We start from the raw sequence: 18,069 nt of genomic DNA on the forward strand, positions 1-18,069 counted from the left end.
TGATGGTGAAGGAGATGAAGGTGAAGGAGATGATGGTAAAGGGGGTGATGGTGAAGGGAATGAAGGTGAAGGAGATGATGGTAAAGGGGGTGATGGTGAAGGAAATGATAGTGAAGGAGATGAAGGTGAAGGAGATGATGGTAAAGGGGGTGATGGTGAAGGAGATGAAGGTGAAGGAGATGATGGTAAAGGGGGTGATGGTGAAGGAGATGAAGGTGAAGGAGATGATGGTGAAGGAGATGATGGTAAAGGAGATGAAGGTGAAGGAGATGAAGGTGAAGGAGATGATGGTGAAGGAGATGATGGTAAAGGGGGTGATGGTGAAGGAGATGAAGGTGAAGGAGATGATGGTAAAGGGGGTGATGGTGAAGGAGATGAAGGTGAAGGAGATGATGGTGAAGGAGATGATGGTAAAGGGGGTGATGGTGAAGGAGATGAAGGTGAAGGAGATGATGGTGAAGGAGATGATGGTAAAGGAGATGAAGGTGAAGGAGATGATGGTAAAAGGGTGATGGTGAAGGAAATGATAGTGAAGGAGATGATGGTGAAGGAGATGATGGTAAAGGGGGTGATGGTGAAGGAGATGAAGGTGAAGGAGATGATGGTAAAGGGGGTGATGGTGAAGGAGATGAAGGTGAAGGAGATGATGGTAAAGGGGGTGATGGTGAAGGAGATGAAGGTGAAGGAGATGATGGTAAAGGGGGTGATGGTGAAGGAGATGATGGTGAAGGAGATGATGGTAAAGGGGATGATGGTAAAGGGGGTGATGGTGAAGGGAATGAAGGTGAAGGAGATGATGGTAAAGGGGGTGATGGTGAAGGAGATGATGGTAAAGGGGATGAAGGTGAAGGGGATGATGGTAAAGGGGGTGATGGTGAAGGAGATGAAGGTGAAGGAGATGATGGTAAAGGGGGTGATGGTAAAGGGGATGATGGTAAAGGGGGTGATGGTGAAGGAGATGAAGGTGAAGGAGATGATGGTAAAGGGGGGGATGGTGAAGGGAATGAAGGTGAAGGAGATGATGGTAAAGGGGGTGATGGTGAAGGAGATGAAGGTGAAGGAGATGATGGTAAAGGGGGTGATGGTGAAGGAGATGATGGTAAAGGGGATGAAGGTGAAGGGGATGATGGTAAAGGGGGTGATGGTGAAGGAGATGATGGTAAAGGGGGTGATGGTAAAGGGGATGATGGTAAAGGGGGTGATGGTGAAGGAGATGATGGTAAAGGGGGTGATGGTAAAGGGGGTGATGGTGAAGGAGATGATGGTAAAGGGGATGATGGTAAAGGGGGTGATGGTGAAGGAGATGATGGTAAATGGGGTGATGGTGAAGGGGATGATGGAAAAGGGGATGATGGTAAAGGGGATGAAGGTGAAGGAGATGATGGTGTAGGGGATGAAGGTGAAGGAGATGATGGTGTAGGAGATGATGGTGCAGTCTATATATATATATATATATATATATATATATATATATATAATAATTAGGGCTACTAACTGCCCCACAGGACTGACCGCACAGGTGGAACCTATTAGCTGCTTCACAGTCGCTCCTCGCTCTCTGCTCATGAAGGATCCACTCGGCTGCAGGTTCATATAAAGGTGTGAATTTTATTCTTTAGAGGAAAGTGCAGAGCAGAAGATAGAAATATAGAGCTTCCTCTCTTTATATCACAGATGAGAGAAACAGACCATACAGAGTGCAGCCAGAGCCAGCTCACCAGCAGCCAGGCCCCGCCCTCTTCCTACAGTTCTCTCTAAATGGAATACCCTAGAGGGCGCTCCTGAGTGAGTCCTTATTGAGTGGGTGTGAATGGAGCTAAGAGGCTAAATCAGATAATAAAGGTCTGCTCTAGTCTTTTATTTTGGAAAGTAGAAGAATGTGTTAACGTCCCAGCATGACCGGTTTAATCTGAATAGTGCTGATTGGCTAGCGTTCTAGCTCCTGAATGCTGATTGGCTGGCGTTCTGGCAACTGATTGACTTCACATTCATGGAAATTCTGGCTACTAAGTGCTGATTGGCTGGAATTCTTTAACTGAGTGCTGATTGGCTGGATGCTCTTTCTACTGAGTGCTGATTGGCTGGATGCTCTTTCTACTGAGTGCTGATTGGCTGGCAGTGGCGTGTTTGATGGTGTTCTGCGTTGGGGTGATGATACTTCAGTCATTTCTAAATGACCATTTTGCAAATTAACCCATTAATTCTGGACTCACTCAGGAGCGCCCCCTAGTGTCTGAACAAACCAAAGGCATTATGAAGTGGTAGTGCTGCACACTGCGGGCTGTCTGGCGTAGCTGATGATGACAGTTGTGGCTGATATAAATGGCTGGGATTAAACTCTTCACATTCATGCAGGAAATAAACACAGAGCCCGTTAATCCCGCCTCCAGCCCTCAGTCCGCAGTGAGTTCCCCTCACACTAATTTAACTGCTGGAAAAAAAACATTCCTCCCCGAGAACCGGTTCTGTACTGAAAAGAAACGTTTACTGACAGTAGTGGAACCCTTTGGGTGCTTTGTAGAACCATTTTAAAGAGGTTCTTTGACTCGTGATGATGGTGGAACCCTTTTGGCTAAAGAAATCCAGTGGAAGGGTTCTACATAGAGCCATTTACCCAAGGGTTTCATCAGACACTGCTTTTGAAAAGTGTACTGTGACTCATAATGACGGTGGAACACCGGTGCTCTATAGAACCATTTACAAACGGGTTTCCCATCATATTCATACCTTTTAGGCGGAATATAGAATAATAGGGTTTTCCGTCAGACACTGTATAAAAGATAAGATCATTGAGGAACTTCAGAAGTTCTTCAGTTTGAAACTGCTGAGGAACCTTTAAAGGTGCTTTAAGAAAACTTTAGGGAACCCTTTTCTTCCTCAAAACAGTATAAGAGGTTCCTCAAAACGTTCCTTAAGGATCATATACTTCTAACACTCTTATCAAAAGGGTTCTTCCTCTTATAATGATGATAGAACCATTTTGGTGCATAGAATCATTCACAATCATCACACACTTTAACCAAAAAGGGTTCTCTCACTCTTAATGACAGTGGAACCCTCTTTGGGGCTGTGTTGAACCATTTTCTAAAGCATCTACACAGGACCATCTTCAAGAGGTTATCCGTTATACACAATGGTTCTTTTACTTGTGATGATAGTGAAACCACTATTGGTGCTATGTAGAAATATTTTCTTTTAGAAGGTTCTGCAAAGAACCATTTAAATAAACAATTCTAATCAATACGGGTTCTTTGACTCATAATTACAGTAGAACATTTACAAAAGGTTTTCCACCGATCCACAGAACCCTTTCACCAGGCAAAGCCGTTTCATGGTTCTATATAGAACCCCTACAGAAGAGTGTTTAAGAGTGTAGAGAGAACCCATTAAACAAGGCCAAGAACCGTTTACACATTCACATGGTTCTTATCATTTTACATTTACTCCAGAACCCTTGAAGAACGTACAGTTCAAGGGTTCCTTTATAGTTACTTTTCCATTACATGCTGCAAAAACTGATGTTGGTGAGTGGAATCATCTTAAACCCTGTCAAGTGCATGGATAATATGGACAAAAGTATTGGGACACCTGCTCATTCATTGTTTCTTCTTCAATGAAAGAGCTGATCCTGCTTCTGTTGGAGTAACTGTCTCTACTGTCCAGAGAAGAAGACTTTCTACTAGATTTTGGAGGAGGAGCATTGCTGTGAGGATTTGATTGCATTCAGCAACAAGAGTGTTAGTGAAGTCAGGATGTTGGGTGATTATCATCCTCAACTCCCCTCATCATCCCTAAAGTACTGGATGGAGCTCCTCCACCATCATTCCAGAGAACACAGCTCTTCCACTGCTCCACAGCTCCTCAATGCTGGGGGGCTTTATACCTGAATATAGCTGAATACATTAATCAGACAGGGTGTCCAAAAACATTTAGACATGGAGGGCATTTCAGATTTCTCAGTTTATGGAATGATAGAACTAATGATGAAACTAGTTACACTGTCCACAGATTGAATCCGGCACTGGATACAGTCTGAACATGTAGAGAGAAGTTAATTCATTCAATAATTAGACAGATTAGATTGGATTTAAGATGATTTCACTCACTTTCAGATCACGCCGGATTTACCATTCTGTGTTCAGCTGGACTGGAAAATAGGCTGCAGGTTCCAGTGGGTCAGTTTCACCATTCCATAAACGCTGTGTGTGTTTGGGTTTCAGGTGTTGCCTCAACCCCCCCGTTGGTCCATGTAAGCACTGAAGCTGAATAAAGGCACTAAAGCACAAACCCATGTGTCCCTGCGTGAAGCAGAAGCCAGAAGCTTTGCTTCGTTCTTAGATATTATTCTCTGAATTCATTTTCACGCTTAAACACTTCAGACCTGGCCAGAGAATCCAAGATCAATGTCTGTCCAGATTATTGATGTCCAGCAAAGCAGATTATTCCAATCAGGGGAACGATGTGCAGACATGCTTTCATGGTAAATACTTTCAGCCTCTGTCCAACACAAGAACAACAAATACAAATATATACTCCTGGAAAGATCTCCACAGCGGCTATTTACAAAACGCCCCCCCCCGTAAATTCCGTCACACTGTCGTCTCTCCGTGTTTGCCGTTGGCGAGTCTCGTGTAGAACTTCCTCCAAGAACTGAGCGTCTTTCCAGACCAGATCCAGAAGCCGGACGTTATTCCTACAATCAGCGTCATCAGGTACTTGATCATGAAGATGGTGAAGTCTGGGCTGACCTGTGGGTTGTGGGCAGGACAGGGCACTGCATATGCTTTACAGGACTGTGCGACCCACGTCTGCTCCCACTGTGCCCGGAAGGCCTGCTCGTAGAAGTAGCAGGCGATGACGACCGTGGCCGGGACAGTGTAGAGCACGCTGAACACGCCGATCCGCACCATCAGCTTCTCCAGCTTCTCCGTTTTGGTGCCGTCGAGCTTCATGATGGTGCGGATGCGGAAGAGCGAGACGAAGCCGGCCAGCAGGAACGACGTCCCCAGGGACAAGTAGAGGAACAGTGGCGCAAGCACGTACCCACGTAGGGCGTCCACGCTGTTGATGCCCACGAAACACACCCCACTCAAAACATCGCCGTCCACCTGCCCCACCGCCAAAATGGTGATGGTCTTAATAGCAGGCACTGCCCACGCTGCTAGATGGAAGTACTGGGAGTTGGCCTCGATCGCTTCGTGACCCCATTTCATCCCCGCCGCCAGGAACCAGGTCAGCGCCAGGATGACCCACCAGATGGAGCTGGCCATGCTAAAGAAGTAGAGCATCATGAAGAGAATGGTGCAGCCCTCTTTCTTGGTGCCCTGCACCACCGTCCGGAACTCATTGTCGAATTTCTCGTTGCAGGCCACGGTGTCCTGCAGCAGGAACCCAGCCATGTAGGCCACGGACACCATGGTGTAGCATCCAGACAGGAACACGATCGGGCGCTCGGGGTAGCTGAAGCGCTTCATGTCCACCAGGTATGTGAGGACGGTGAACAAGGTGGAGGCGCAGCACAGTGCCGACCAGACGCCAATCCACAGCCGGGCAAAGCCCCGCTCGTCCTCTGAGAAGAACACGAGGCCGTGCGGAAGCTTCGGCTCGCAGGGGGCACCACAGTCCTCCTCACCCAGGAAGCGGTAGTTGAGGTAGGGAGGCACCCGCAATGCCACAGGGCATCTGAACCGCCCACCAGAGTGCCGGTCACGAGCCGGCGGGGCAAGGGTGGTGGCGTCCATGCTGGGGGTGGCGCTGGAACCTCGCTCAGATGCGTTCTGACCCACACACAGCTCTCCAGAACCATGCACCGGGAAGGACTCGCAGGCTAGGCTCTCAGGCCACTGGAAGCCGAACTTGTTCATGAGTGCTTCGCAACCCAGGCGAGCTCGCTGGCACAGTGCCCGGCAGGGTGGCAGCGCCTTCTCCAGTACGGTGCAGACAGGTGCATACACAGAGCAGAGGAAGAACCGCAGCTCGGCGGAACACTGCACCTTCACCAGCGGGTAGAACTGGTGAACCTCCAGACCGGCATCTTCCTGATTAGTGTGGCCCAGCAGGTTGGGCATGATGGTCTCGTTGTACTGGATATCCGCACAGAGTGGGATGGAGATGGGCTGGCAGAAGCCGTGCTCGGGCACCGACAGCCCGCGCTCACCATACTGTCCACGTGCGGGCACCAACACCAGCACCAGCACCAACAACGGAAGCAGCACCGGCAGCAATGTCATGATTTCTTAAGCCCTCGATAACCGTCCCAAATTCTCTTTACTGCCCTCTACTGCCACCAATAATGCCCTTATCCCCTTTGCTCCCTTCTACTGCCAGCTTAGAAACATCTATTACACCCTCTCCTGATCCGTAATGCCCCTTACTGCCTCCCAGTGACTGCACTACCCCAGTCCTTTACTGCCCTCTACTGCCATACCCTTTACTGCGACCTAATAACCCCTAACCCCCTTTACTGCACCATAATAATCCCCTTTACTGCCACCCTAACACCCACTACTGCTGTCCCAATACCCACTAATGCCCTCTACTGCCACCCTCATGCCTTCTATGGCTCCTGAATTGTCCACTACTGCCGTGTAGAACCATCCTAATGCCCTTTTACGTACCCTTACCTTGCTCCTTGTGCCCTTCTACCGGCCTGTACCACATTCCCTTGCCCCTTCTGTTCTCTAGTACCCTATACTGTTCCCTTTCAGCCCCTTTATACTTGTCCTGCACTTTGTTGCCCTCCTTACTGTCCTCTCTTGCTCCCTAATGCCCCCTTCTTTACAGCTGTACTCTTACCACCCCCTACTGCCCAGCACCACTGCCCCAACCACCGCTACTGCCCTCTCACCTCAGTCTGCCCCTGCACTGCCACCTCATTGTGCCTCAGACTGCTGCGGAACTGGCCTGCGAGAAGGTCCAGGGTCTGAACATGTCCCCGTCTGAAGGTGTCCCCGCCTGAAGGTGTCCCCGTCTCTCTGGTTCTGCTGGAGGTTTCTGCGTCCTCCGGCTCGTCTCTGTTTCTGCCCCGGTTTGGTTGGTGCTCTCTCTCTCTCTCTCTCTCTCTCTCTCTCGCTGTCTTTCTGTCTGCTTGGGTTAAGAGCCTCCCTCTCCCTCCCACCCTCTCTCGCGCTCTCTCTGAAGGGGATGGGGTTGTGGGGCTGCTTTAGGGAGTGTCTACAGTTTACACCCCGGCTCTCAGGATGAAGCTGCATTTTGGACTCTCAATAACCACATTAATAGACTGTTTATAAACATCTATTGAAGGTTAGAAAACTGATATTTGAAGGGATATTTGTTTATTGATTGATGGTTATTGATTAGGTCATAAACACCTGCAGCCAGCATCACCTGAGCTTTGACAGTATGGAGGGAGGAGGGAACAGTGAGTGTTACAATTAATTACTGATGATTTATAAAGGGGTTATGAGCTCATGAATGAGCATTAATAAACACATGTAGCCGTTAATGAAAACATTTCAATTATTAATACGAGTCAATTATTATTAAGGGATTTATTCTGTGATTGAAACCAAAACACTTCCAGTCTTTTTTATTCATAAACAGAACTGCGGGCCGACGGGACTGGTCCCAGTTTAACACTGGAACTGGTTTTAATGTTTTCTTACACTTTCAGTTCAATTCTCAGTTTCATTTGATTTTTGATTTTTCACATTTAGCTAAATTCTTTCAGAAATTAAGGTTCTTCCACGGACCTTTCGTAAAGTAAATGGTTCTGTCTGGAACCCTGAGAACTCTAAAAGAGCTCTTATAAACCCTGAATTCCTCTTTCATCGGTTCTCTTATTGTGAGGAGTCTGTGGCGGTTCTCTGGTTAAATGTAGGAAGGGTTGACTGCTGTTACCCAGGAAACCCCAGTCTCCGTTCTGCAGAGCCGTGTGCTAGATTTGACAGACGCTCCCTAAAGCAGGGAGTGCAATGCAGCCTTCCCATTGGCCTCTGCCTGGTTAGTCGAGGAAGGGGGGCGGAGCACAGTGATGAGCAGTGAGTGGTGAGAGTCTGCAGTGCTCAGTTCAGCTGTGTGTGTGTGTGTGTGTGTGTGTGTGTGTGTGTGTGTGTGTGTCTTTATAGCCTGTTTTTCATTCACACACAGATCAGAAACCTGAAAGCCCCCCAGTGAGGAGGCTCCTCCGGGTCCCCTGGCGGCTGACGGGAGGACCAGTTGTGAACTCTGGCTCCTGCAGCAGAGAGGAGTCATGAGAACAGCCACTGAGTCTGTACTGAAGCTCAGGTCCTGAATTCATGAAGATTCTCATACACTGATCGTACCCACTTCATTTCTAATGTTCAGTCCTCAAGGTCAGAGTTCTGTTTCAGTTTAAAATTCATTATTTTTTTAGTTCAGAATTAAATTAAGTTTTAGTTAACATTACATTACATTTTATAGTTTAAAATAAAGTTCAGTTCAAAATTAAACTTAGTTCAAACTTAATTCCAGTTCAAAATGAAATAAAATTTTAGTTCAGAATTAAATTCAGTCAAAAATGCAGTTTTTCAAATTTAATTCCATTTTACTTCAATTTCAGTTCAACATTTCAGTGAGGAGTGTGTTCAGTGAGGAGTGTGTTCAGTGAGAGGTGTGTTCAGTGAGAGGTGTGTTCAGTGAGGAGTGTGTTCAGTGAGGAGTGTGTTCAGTGTGTTCAGTGAGGAGTGTGTTCAGTGAGGAGTGTGTTCAGTGAGAGGTGTGTTCAGTGAGAGGTGTGTTCAGTGAGGAGTGTGTTCAGTGAGAGGTGTGTTCAGTGAGGAGTGTGTTCAGTGAGAGGTGTGTTCAGTGAGGAGTGTGTTCAGTGAGAAGTGTGTTCAGTGAGGAGTGTGTTCAGTGTGTTCAGTGAGGAGTGTGTTCAGTGAGAAGTGTGTTCAGTGAGAAGTGTGTTCAGTGAGGAGTGTGTTCAGTGTGTTCAGTGAGGAGTGTGTTCAGTGAGAGGTGTGTTCAGTGAGGAGTGTGTTCAGTGAGGGGTGTGTTCAGTGAGGAGTGTGTTCAGTGAGGAGTGTGTTCAGTGAGAAGTGTGTTCAGTGAGAAGTGTGATCAGTGAGGAGTGTGTTCAGTGTGTTCAGTGAGGAGTGTGTTCAGTGAGGAGTGTGTTCAGTGAGAGGTGTGTTCATTGAGAGGTGTGTTCAGTGAGGAGTGTGTTCAGTGAGAGGTGTGTTCAGTGAGAGGTGTGTTCAGTGAGGAGTGTGTTCAGTGAGAGGTGTGTTCAGTGAGGAGTGTGTTCAGTGAGAGGTGTGTTCAGTGAGAGGTGTGTTCAGTGAGGAGTGTGTTCAGTGAGAAGTGTGTTCAGTGAGGAGTGTGTTCAGAGAGAAGTGGGTTCAGTGAGAAGTGTGTTCAGTGAGGAGTGTGTTCAGTGAGGAGTGTGTTCAGTGTGTTCAGTGAGGAGTGTGTTCAGTGAGAGGTGTGTTCAGTGAGGAGTGTGTTCAGTGAGGAGTGTGTTCAGTGAGAGGTGTGTTCAGTGAGAGGTGTGTTCAGTGAGGAGTGTGTTCAGTGAGAGGTGTGTTCAGTGAGGAGTGTGTTCAGTGAGAAGTGTGTTCAGTGTGTTCAGTGAGAGGTGTGTTCAGTGAGAAGTGTGTTCAGTGAGGAGTGTGTTCAGTGAGAAGTGTGTTCAGTGAGGAGTGTGTTCAGTGTGTTCAGTGAGGAGTGTGTTCAGTGAGAGGTGTGTTCAGTGAGGAGTGTGTTCAGTGAGAGGTGTGTTCAGTGAGGAGTGTGTTCAGTGAGAAGTGTGTTCAGTGAGAGGTGTGTTCAGTGAGGAGTGTGTTCAGTGAGGAGTGTGTTCAGTGAGGAGTGTGTTCAGTGAGAAGTGTGTTCAGTGAGAGGTGTGTTCAGTGAGGAGTGTGTTCAGTGAGGAGTGTGTTCAGTGTGTTCAGTGAGAAGTGTGTTCAGTGAGAAGTGTGATCAGTGAGGAGTGTGTTCAGTGTGTTCAGTGAGGAGTGTGTTCAGTGAGGAGTGTGTTCAGTGAGAGGTGTGTTCAGTGAGAGGTGTGTTCAGTGAGGAGTGTGTTCAGTGAGGAGTGTGTTCAGTGAGAGGTGTGTTCAGTGAGGAGTGTGTTCAGTGAGAGGTGTGTTCAGTGAGGAGTGTGTTCAGTGAGGAGTGTGTTCAGTGAGAAGTGTGTTCAGTGAGGAGTGTGTTCAGTGAGAAGTGTGTTCAGTGAGGAGTGTGTTCAGTGAGAGGTGTGTTCAGTGAGGAGTGTGTTCAGTGAGAAGTGTGTTCAGTGAGAAGTGTGTTCAGTGAGGAGTGTGTTCAGTGAGAGGTGTTTTCAGTGAGAGGTGTGTTCAGTGAGGAGTGTGTTCAGTGAGGAGTGTGTTCAGTGAGAGGTGTGTTCAGTGAGGAGTGTGTTCAGTGAGAAGTGTGTTCAGTGAGGAGTGTGTTCAGTGAGAGGTGTTTTCAGTGAGAGGTGTGTTCAGTGAGGAGTGTGTTCAGTGTGTTCAGTGAGAAGTGTGATCAGTGAGGAGTGTGTTCAGTGTGTTCAGTGAGAAGTGTGATCAGTGAGGAGTGTGTTCAGTGAGGAGTGTGTTCAGTGTGTTCAGTGAGAAGTGTGATCAGTGAGGAGTGTGTTCAGTGAGAGGTGTTTTCAGTGAGAGGTGTGTTCAGTGAGGAGTGTGTTCAGTGTGTTCAGTGAGAAGTGTGATCAGTGAGGAGTGTGTTCAGTGAGGGGTGTGTTCAGTGAGAGGTGTGTTCAGTGAGGAGTGTGTTCAGTGTGTTCAGTGAGGAGTGTGTTCAGTGAGGAGTGTGTTCAGTGTGTTCAGTGAGGAGTGTGTTCAGTGAGGAGTGTGTTCAGTGTGTTCAGTGAGGAGTGTGTTCAGTGAGGAGTGTGTTCAGTGTGTTCAGTGAGGAGTGTGTTCAGTGAGGAGTGTGTTCAGTGAGGAGTGTGTTCAGTGTGTTCAGTGAGGAGTGTGTTCAGTGAGGAGTGTGTTCAGTGAGGAGTGTGTTCAGTGTGTTCAGTGAGGAGTGTGTTCAGTGAGAGGTGTGTTCAGTGAGAGGTGTGTTCAGTGAGAGGTGTGTTCAGTGAGGAGTGTGTTCAGTGAGAGGTGTGTTCAGTGAGAGGTGTGTTCAGTGAGAGGTGTGTTCAGTGAGAGGTGTGTATCTAAGCAACAGACAATGTCCTAAATGTGTAACCTAACAGCAAGAGCATGCTCGAGTGCAGTGTCGTTAGCTTCATGCTAACATACTACTATAATCCTATAAAGAGGCTAGCAGACGTTAGCATTATAGTGCAGGTACCCTGGAACTCATCTGAATGGGGTGCACAAACTTTTGCACGATTTCGCATGCTTTCTGAGAGCCTGCACACACTGCACGTCTGCTGGAGTAAAGACAGGTCCAGGCAGCGTCTGACGCCTTAATAAACTTTTATTTATTTCAGGTAAAACAACAATAAACAACATTTACAGCTGAGCTTCACGTTCCATCATAACATTACATACAAGTTCTAACAAAGAATGCAGTAACTAGCCTACTGACTCCGCCCCCGCGAGAGTGACCCCTCCGGAACACGGCTTTGCTTCTGGACGGCTTTTCAAACCTCAGGATCTCAGGATCTCAGGATCTCCAGTGCATCATACAAAAACGAAAATAGATATATGCAAGTGAAGCTAGTTGAAGACGGCGGCCGGAGCGGTCAGTCCAGCAGGATGCAGGCCGGACTGAGCCTTTTCCTAACGAGTATACAGTATATGAGTTTACTTAAGGGGACATTCCTGACCCTGGATGCAGACAGCTGAAGCGTCACTATTACACTTTACACTTCACCCCTCTGTATGTACAGCCTAACACACTGTATAACAAAAGATTAAAAAAGACTAAATATTCACATATCAATAGAGCTGACCTCCATCAGACTCCGCCCACCCATGTGTTCTTCCACAGTGAACGCTGTACGATTGGACGAGCTCTACGGAACACTAGCAAACATCCAATTCAGCCCTAATGAGAGACTGTAGCTCCGCCTCCTCAGTGTATATCACAATACCTACATTTAGAGCCTTATTAATATTCACCCTAATGAGAGACTGTAGCTCCTCCTCCTCAGTGTATATCACAATACCTACATTTAGAGTTATTAATATTCACCCTAATGAGAGAATGTAGCTCCGCCTCCTCAGTGTATATCACAATACCTACATTTAGAGCGTTATTGATATTCACCCTAATGAGAGACTGTAGCTCCGCCTCCTCAGTGTATATCACAATACCTACATTTAGAGTTATTAATATTCACCCTAATGAGAGACTGTAGCTCCTCCTCCTCAGTGTATATCACAATACCTACATTTAGAGCCTTATTAATATTCACCCTAATGAGAGACTGTAGCTCCTCCTCCTCAGTGTATATCACAATACCTACATTTAGAGCGTTATTAATATTCACCCTAATGAGAGATTGTAGCTCCGCCTCCTCAGTGTATATCACAATACCTACATTTAGAGCGTTATTAATATTCACTCTAATGAGAGACTGTAGCTCCGCCTCCTCAGTGTATATCACAATACCTACATTTAGAGCGTTATTAATATTCACCCTAATGAGAGACTGTAGCTCCTCCTCCTCAGTGTATATCACAATACCTACATTTAGAGCCTTATTAATATTCACCCTAATGAGAGACTGTAGCTCCGCCTCCTCAGTGTATATCACAATACCTACATTTAGAGCCTTATTAATATTCACCCTAATGAGAGACTGTAGCTCCGCCTCCTCAGTGTATATCACAATACCTACATTTAGAGCGTTAATATTCACCCTAATGAGAGACTGTAGCTCCGCCTCCTCAGTGTATATCACAATACCTACATTTAGAGCGTTATTAATATTCACCCTAATGAGAGACTGTAGCTCCGCCTCCTCAGTGTATATCACAATACCTACATTTAGAGCCTTAATATTCACCCTAATGAGAGACTGTAGCTCCGCCTCCTCAGTGTATATCACAATACCTACATTTAGAGCGTTATTAATATTCACCCTAATGAGAGACTGTAGCTCCGCCTCCTCAGTGTATATCACAATACCTACATTTAGAGAGTTATTAATATTCACTCTAATGAGACTGTAGCTCCGCCTCCTCAGTGGATATCACAATACCTACACTGTAGCTCCTCCACTATTAATATATACCCAACATAACAGGATTCTAAATGTAGGTATTGTGATATACACTGAGGAGGCGGAGCTACAGTCTCTCATTAGGGTGAATATTAATAAAGCTCTAAATGTAGGTATTGTGATATACACTGAGGAGGCGGAGCTACAGTCTCTCATTAGGGTGAATATTAATAACTCTAAATGTAGGTATTGTGATATACACTGAGGAGGCGGAGCTACAGTCTAGTGTTGAGTGGGATGTTTACCAAGCTGGTCGAACCTCAGAATAGTTGCTATGAAAGAACACATTAGTGGGCGGAGCCTGGAGAGGTCAGTTACAGGGGAAGTTCAGGCTCTAGAGCTTCGCAGGCGGAGCTTCGTACCCATTTATTTCTTTATTGGAATCTCCTTCTTTCTCGATTCTGGAGGAACTGCTGCGATCACACACACACACACACACACACACACACACACACTCACACACTCACACACACTCACACACTCACACACTCACACACACTCACGATGCTGCCCTTCACTTCTCAGACGTCACAGTGCTGAGGAGACACACTCCCGGGTTGGGGGAGGATTAGTGCACTGATGGCCCCTGGTCAGGGTCCTTTATTACGTCCACAGGAACAGTACAGAGCCTTTCATTGCTATGGTGGCGTTATTGTATTCCTGCTCGGGGGGAAGCCGGACACACACACTGCACTTATTCAGGTTTAGTGACCCAGTGCGGGAAACAACACAACCGCTTTAATCTGACCACAGTACGGATCAGAACCGCTGTGTTTTTAGGATCATTGTGGGCCACAGAATCCAAAAATCCCACCAGCGTTACTGAGGAAGACTCCTGGCCTTTAACCCCTCGATCGTCACAGTTCTCACCTGCAGCAAAGCCCCTGTGAGGCAGGATTACTGATCATATCAGCAGTATCTAGTTCAGCCTCCAGTGATTGGTTCGTTTAGTCATGTGATCTGCCTACGAGAACGGCTGGTGGGAAGCCATGAGAGCGCGGCTGATTGTGTGTATTCAAGGATGAACCGAGGTCCTAATGCGCTCAGAGAAGAGGTGCTCCACACTCGACCCGCAGAATTTTCACACCAGCCATTACGAGCCCCGCCCCCAAACCAGCCCAGGATCGGTCCCGGGTGTGGACGTGTTTAAAAATGACAGAAATTCAGGTGTGTAGCTTTAAAGTCCGGTGTGTCGGTTGACCTCTCGTTCAGGAACAGGTTAGTGCAGTTAAAAAAAAGTGGCAACAGCGCCACCTGCAGAAGTGGCCAGTTTGGGTATAACAAGCGAGATTAGAGGCAGCTACATTGATTTTCTAGCTGAATGATTTCTGGCTCTTACTGAAGGGAGTGAGCCCGTCTGATCAGATCAGTTTTGGGGGATAAAACGTTTGATAACACAATTTAACTGATTTCATTTTAGATGTATATTTGATATTTTTGCAGTTTCAGTTACAGTGTTTTACTTATAATTTTATAATTTCAGTTTTATAGTTTTTTACTTTTCTCAATAATGTGAATCTGCAGTTGTTTTTTTTACTGTGTCCAAATTTCACTGACACTCATCAAACCGCACGTCAGACGATATTATTGGTCAGCACGTATCGACCACGCCCCCAACATTTTATTATAATGTGACTCTGATGTAAAGTCAGGGTCGTGTGTCCAGTTCACACACACTTACTTACAAGCGTCATAATTCATCCGTGTGACCGGAGCCTGTGCGTACACACGCCAGTAGCCAATGTGTGCGGTATGGGTCAGTGATTACAGGTGAGTGATTACAGGGGAGTATTGATAAGCAGGTGATAACTGTGATCGGTTCCCAGGGTTAAAGACAACCACTCAGTCTTTACTCTGCTCAGGTAGCACCAGCGAAGTGTATTGCCTGTGTTCAACTCACACACACACACACACACACACACACACACACACACACACACAGGCATACACAGAGACAGCTCCAGTACCGTAATTATCCGTATGTAAGTGTGTGTGTGTGAGCAGTGGTCATTGCTTTAGTTCTGTCCCTGCAGTAAGTGTGTGTATTAACCATCCTCATCTTCATCATCCTCATTTCCCTTACTATTATTACTGTCAGAATTATTATTATTATTATTATTATTATTATTAGTGTGTGTGTGTGTCTGGATTATTGTCTCAGACAGAAAACTGTACATTCATTCATAGGTAGCTAAATACACCAACAGTGTGTGTGTGTGTGTGTGTGTGTGTTTAGTCCTTGAAGGTCATTATTGATGATGTCAGCAGTGTGTCAACATTACAGACCATCTCTAACATAAACAAACAGATCAGAAATGAACATGCTGAACATCACCCCTCACACTCACACACTCTCTCTCACACACTCACACACAACACACACTCTCACTCACACACAACACACACACACTCACTCTCTCTCACTCTTATTCACACACACACACACACACACACAACACACACTCACTCACACACAACACACACTCACTCACACACAACACACACACACTCACTCTCTCTCACTCTTATTCACACACACACACACACACACACACACACTCACTCACTCACGGTCACACCAGCTCAGAACTGAATAATTTAAAGGAGTGTAAGAACGTCTCTCATCTCGTCCTCTTCTTCCTCACTGATCACCAGCGGCAACCTGAAACACACACACACACGCACACACACACGCACACACACACACACACACAGTGAGTGCAGGAAAGACAGAACAGAAAAAGAGAAAACAATGGCCGTGTGTATTAGTGTATAGTAGTGTATGGTAGTATGTGGTAGTGTGTGGAAGGTGTATAGTAGTGTGTGGAAGGTGTATAGTAGTGTGTGGAAGGTGTATAGTAGTGTATGGTAGTATGTGGTAGTGTGTGGAAGGTGTATAGTAGTGTGTGGAAGGTGTATAGTAGTGTATGGTAGTATGTGGTAGTGTGTGGAAGGTGTATAGTAGTGTGTGGAAGGTGTATAGTAGTGTGTGGAAGGTGTATAGTAGTGTATGGTAGTATGTGGTAGTGTGTGGAAGGTGTATAGTAGTGTGTGGAAGGTGTATAGTAGTCTATGATAGTATGTGGTAGGTATATAGGATACAGAAAAAAGTGTATAGTAGTGTATGGTAGTGTGTGGTAGTGTGTGGAAGGTGTATAGTAGTGTGTGGAAGGTGTATAGTAGTCTATGATAGTGTGTGGTAGGTATATAGGATACAGAAAAAAGTGTATAGTAGTGTATGGTAGTGTGTGGTAGTGTGTGGAAGGTGTATAGTAGTCAATGATAGTGTGTGGTAGGTATATAGTAGTGTGGTAGGTGTATAGTAGTGTGTGGAAGGTCAATTCAAGTCAGATTTATTTGTAGAGCTTTTTACAACTGTTGTTGTCACAAAGCAGCTTTACATAAATAGTAATTAGTAAAAGACAGAGACAAAGAAGAAATAACGTAAGACATGAAGGATCAAAGACCCCCCAGTGAGCAGCCAACATTGGTGTATAGTAGTGTGTGGTAGGTGTATGGTGGTGTGTGGTAGGTGTATAGTAGTGTGTGGTAGTGTGTGGTAGGTGTATAGTAGTGTGTGGTAGTGTGTGGTAGGTGTATGGTAGTGTGTGGTAGGTGTATGGTAGTGTGTGGTAGGTGTTTAGTAGTGTGTGATAGGTGTATGGTAGTGTGTGGCAGTGTGTGGTAGGTGTATAGTAGTGTGTGGTAGGTGTATGGTAGTGTGTGGTAGGTGTATAGTAGTGTGTGGTAGTGCGTAGTAGATGTATAGTAGTGTGTTGTAGGTGTATGGTAGTGTATGGTAGTGTGTGGTAGGTGTATAGTAGTGTGTGGTAGGTGTATAGTAGTGTGTGGTAGTGTGTAGTAGATGTATAGTAGTGTGTCGTAGGTGTATGGTAGTGTGTGGTAGGTGTATGGTAGTGTGTGGTAAGTGTATGGTGGTGTATGGTAGGTGTATAGTAGTGTGTGGTAGTGTGTGGTAGGTGTATGGTAGGTGTGTGGTAGTGTGTGGTAGGTGTATAGTAGTGTGTGGTAGTGTGTGGTAGGTGTATAGTAGTGTGTGTGGTAGGTGTATAGTAGTGTGTGGTGGTGTGTGGTAGGTGTATGGTGGTGTGTGGTAGGTGTATGGTAGTGTGGTAGGTGTGTGGTAGTGTGTGGTAGGTGTATGGTAGTGTGTGGTAAGTGTATGGTGGTGTGTGGTAGTGTGGTAGGTGTGTGGTAGTGTGTGGTAGGTGTATGGTGGTGTATGGTAGATGTATAGTAGTGTGTGGTAGTTGTATAGTAGTGTGTGGTAGTGTGTGGTAGATGTATAGTAGTGTGTCGTAGGTGTATGGTAGTGTGTGGTAAGTGTATGGTGGTGTATGGTAGATGTATAGTAGTGTGTGGTAGTTGTATAGTAGTGTGTGGTAGATGTATAGTAGTGTGTGGTAGGTGTGTGGTAGTGTGTGGTAGGTGTATGGTAGTGTGTGGTAAGTGTATGGTGGTGTGTGGTAGGTGTATGGTAGTGTGGTAGGTGTGTGGTAGTGTGTGGTAGGTGTGTGGTGGTGTATGGTAGATGTATAGTAGTGTGTGGTAGTTGTATAGTAGTGTGTGGTAGATGTATAGTAGTGTGTCGTAGGTGTATGGTAGTGTGTGGTAGGTGTATGGTTGTGTGTGGTAGGTGTATGGTAGTGTGGTAGGTGTGTGGTAGTGTGTGGTAGGTGTATGGTAGTGTGTGGTAAGTGTATGGTGGTGTGTGGTAGGTGTATGGTAGTGTGGTAGGTGTGTGGTAGTGTGTGGTAGGTGTATGGTAGTGTGTGGTAAGTGTATGGTTGTGTGTGGTAGGTGTATGGTAGTGTGGTAGGTGTGTGGTAGTGTGTGGTAGGTGTATGGTAGTGTGTGGTAAGTGTATGGTGGTGTGTGGTAGGTGTATGGTAGTGTGGTAGGTGTGTGGTAGTGACAGATCTAGTCAGTGTATCTCC

At 46.2% G+C, this 18,069-nt stretch overlaps 1 protein-coding gene across 1 annotated transcript; it reads right to left on the reverse strand.

Annotated features, from left to right (window-relative positions):
* Window positions 1-1,632: 1,632 nt before the first annotated feature.
* On the reverse strand, window positions 1,633-7,046 carry fzd1 (frizzled class receptor 1). The gene has a single exon (XM_072692603.1). It carries the CDS (start codon window positions 6,228-6,230, stop codon window positions 4,590-4,592), a length of 1,641 nt encoding a protein of 546 aa, XP_072548704.1. The 5' UTR covers window positions 6,231-7,046; the 3' UTR covers window positions 1,633-4,589.
* Between the last annotated feature and the right edge of the window lie 11,023 nt (window positions 7,047-18,069).

The sequence above is a fragment of the Salminus brasiliensis genome, chromosome 1 (genome assembly GCF_030463535.1).
Source record: "Salminus brasiliensis chromosome 1, fSalBra1.hap2, whole genome shotgun sequence".
Classification (NCBI taxonomy): Eukaryota; Metazoa; Chordata; class Actinopteri; order Characiformes; family Bryconidae; genus Salminus; species Salminus brasiliensis.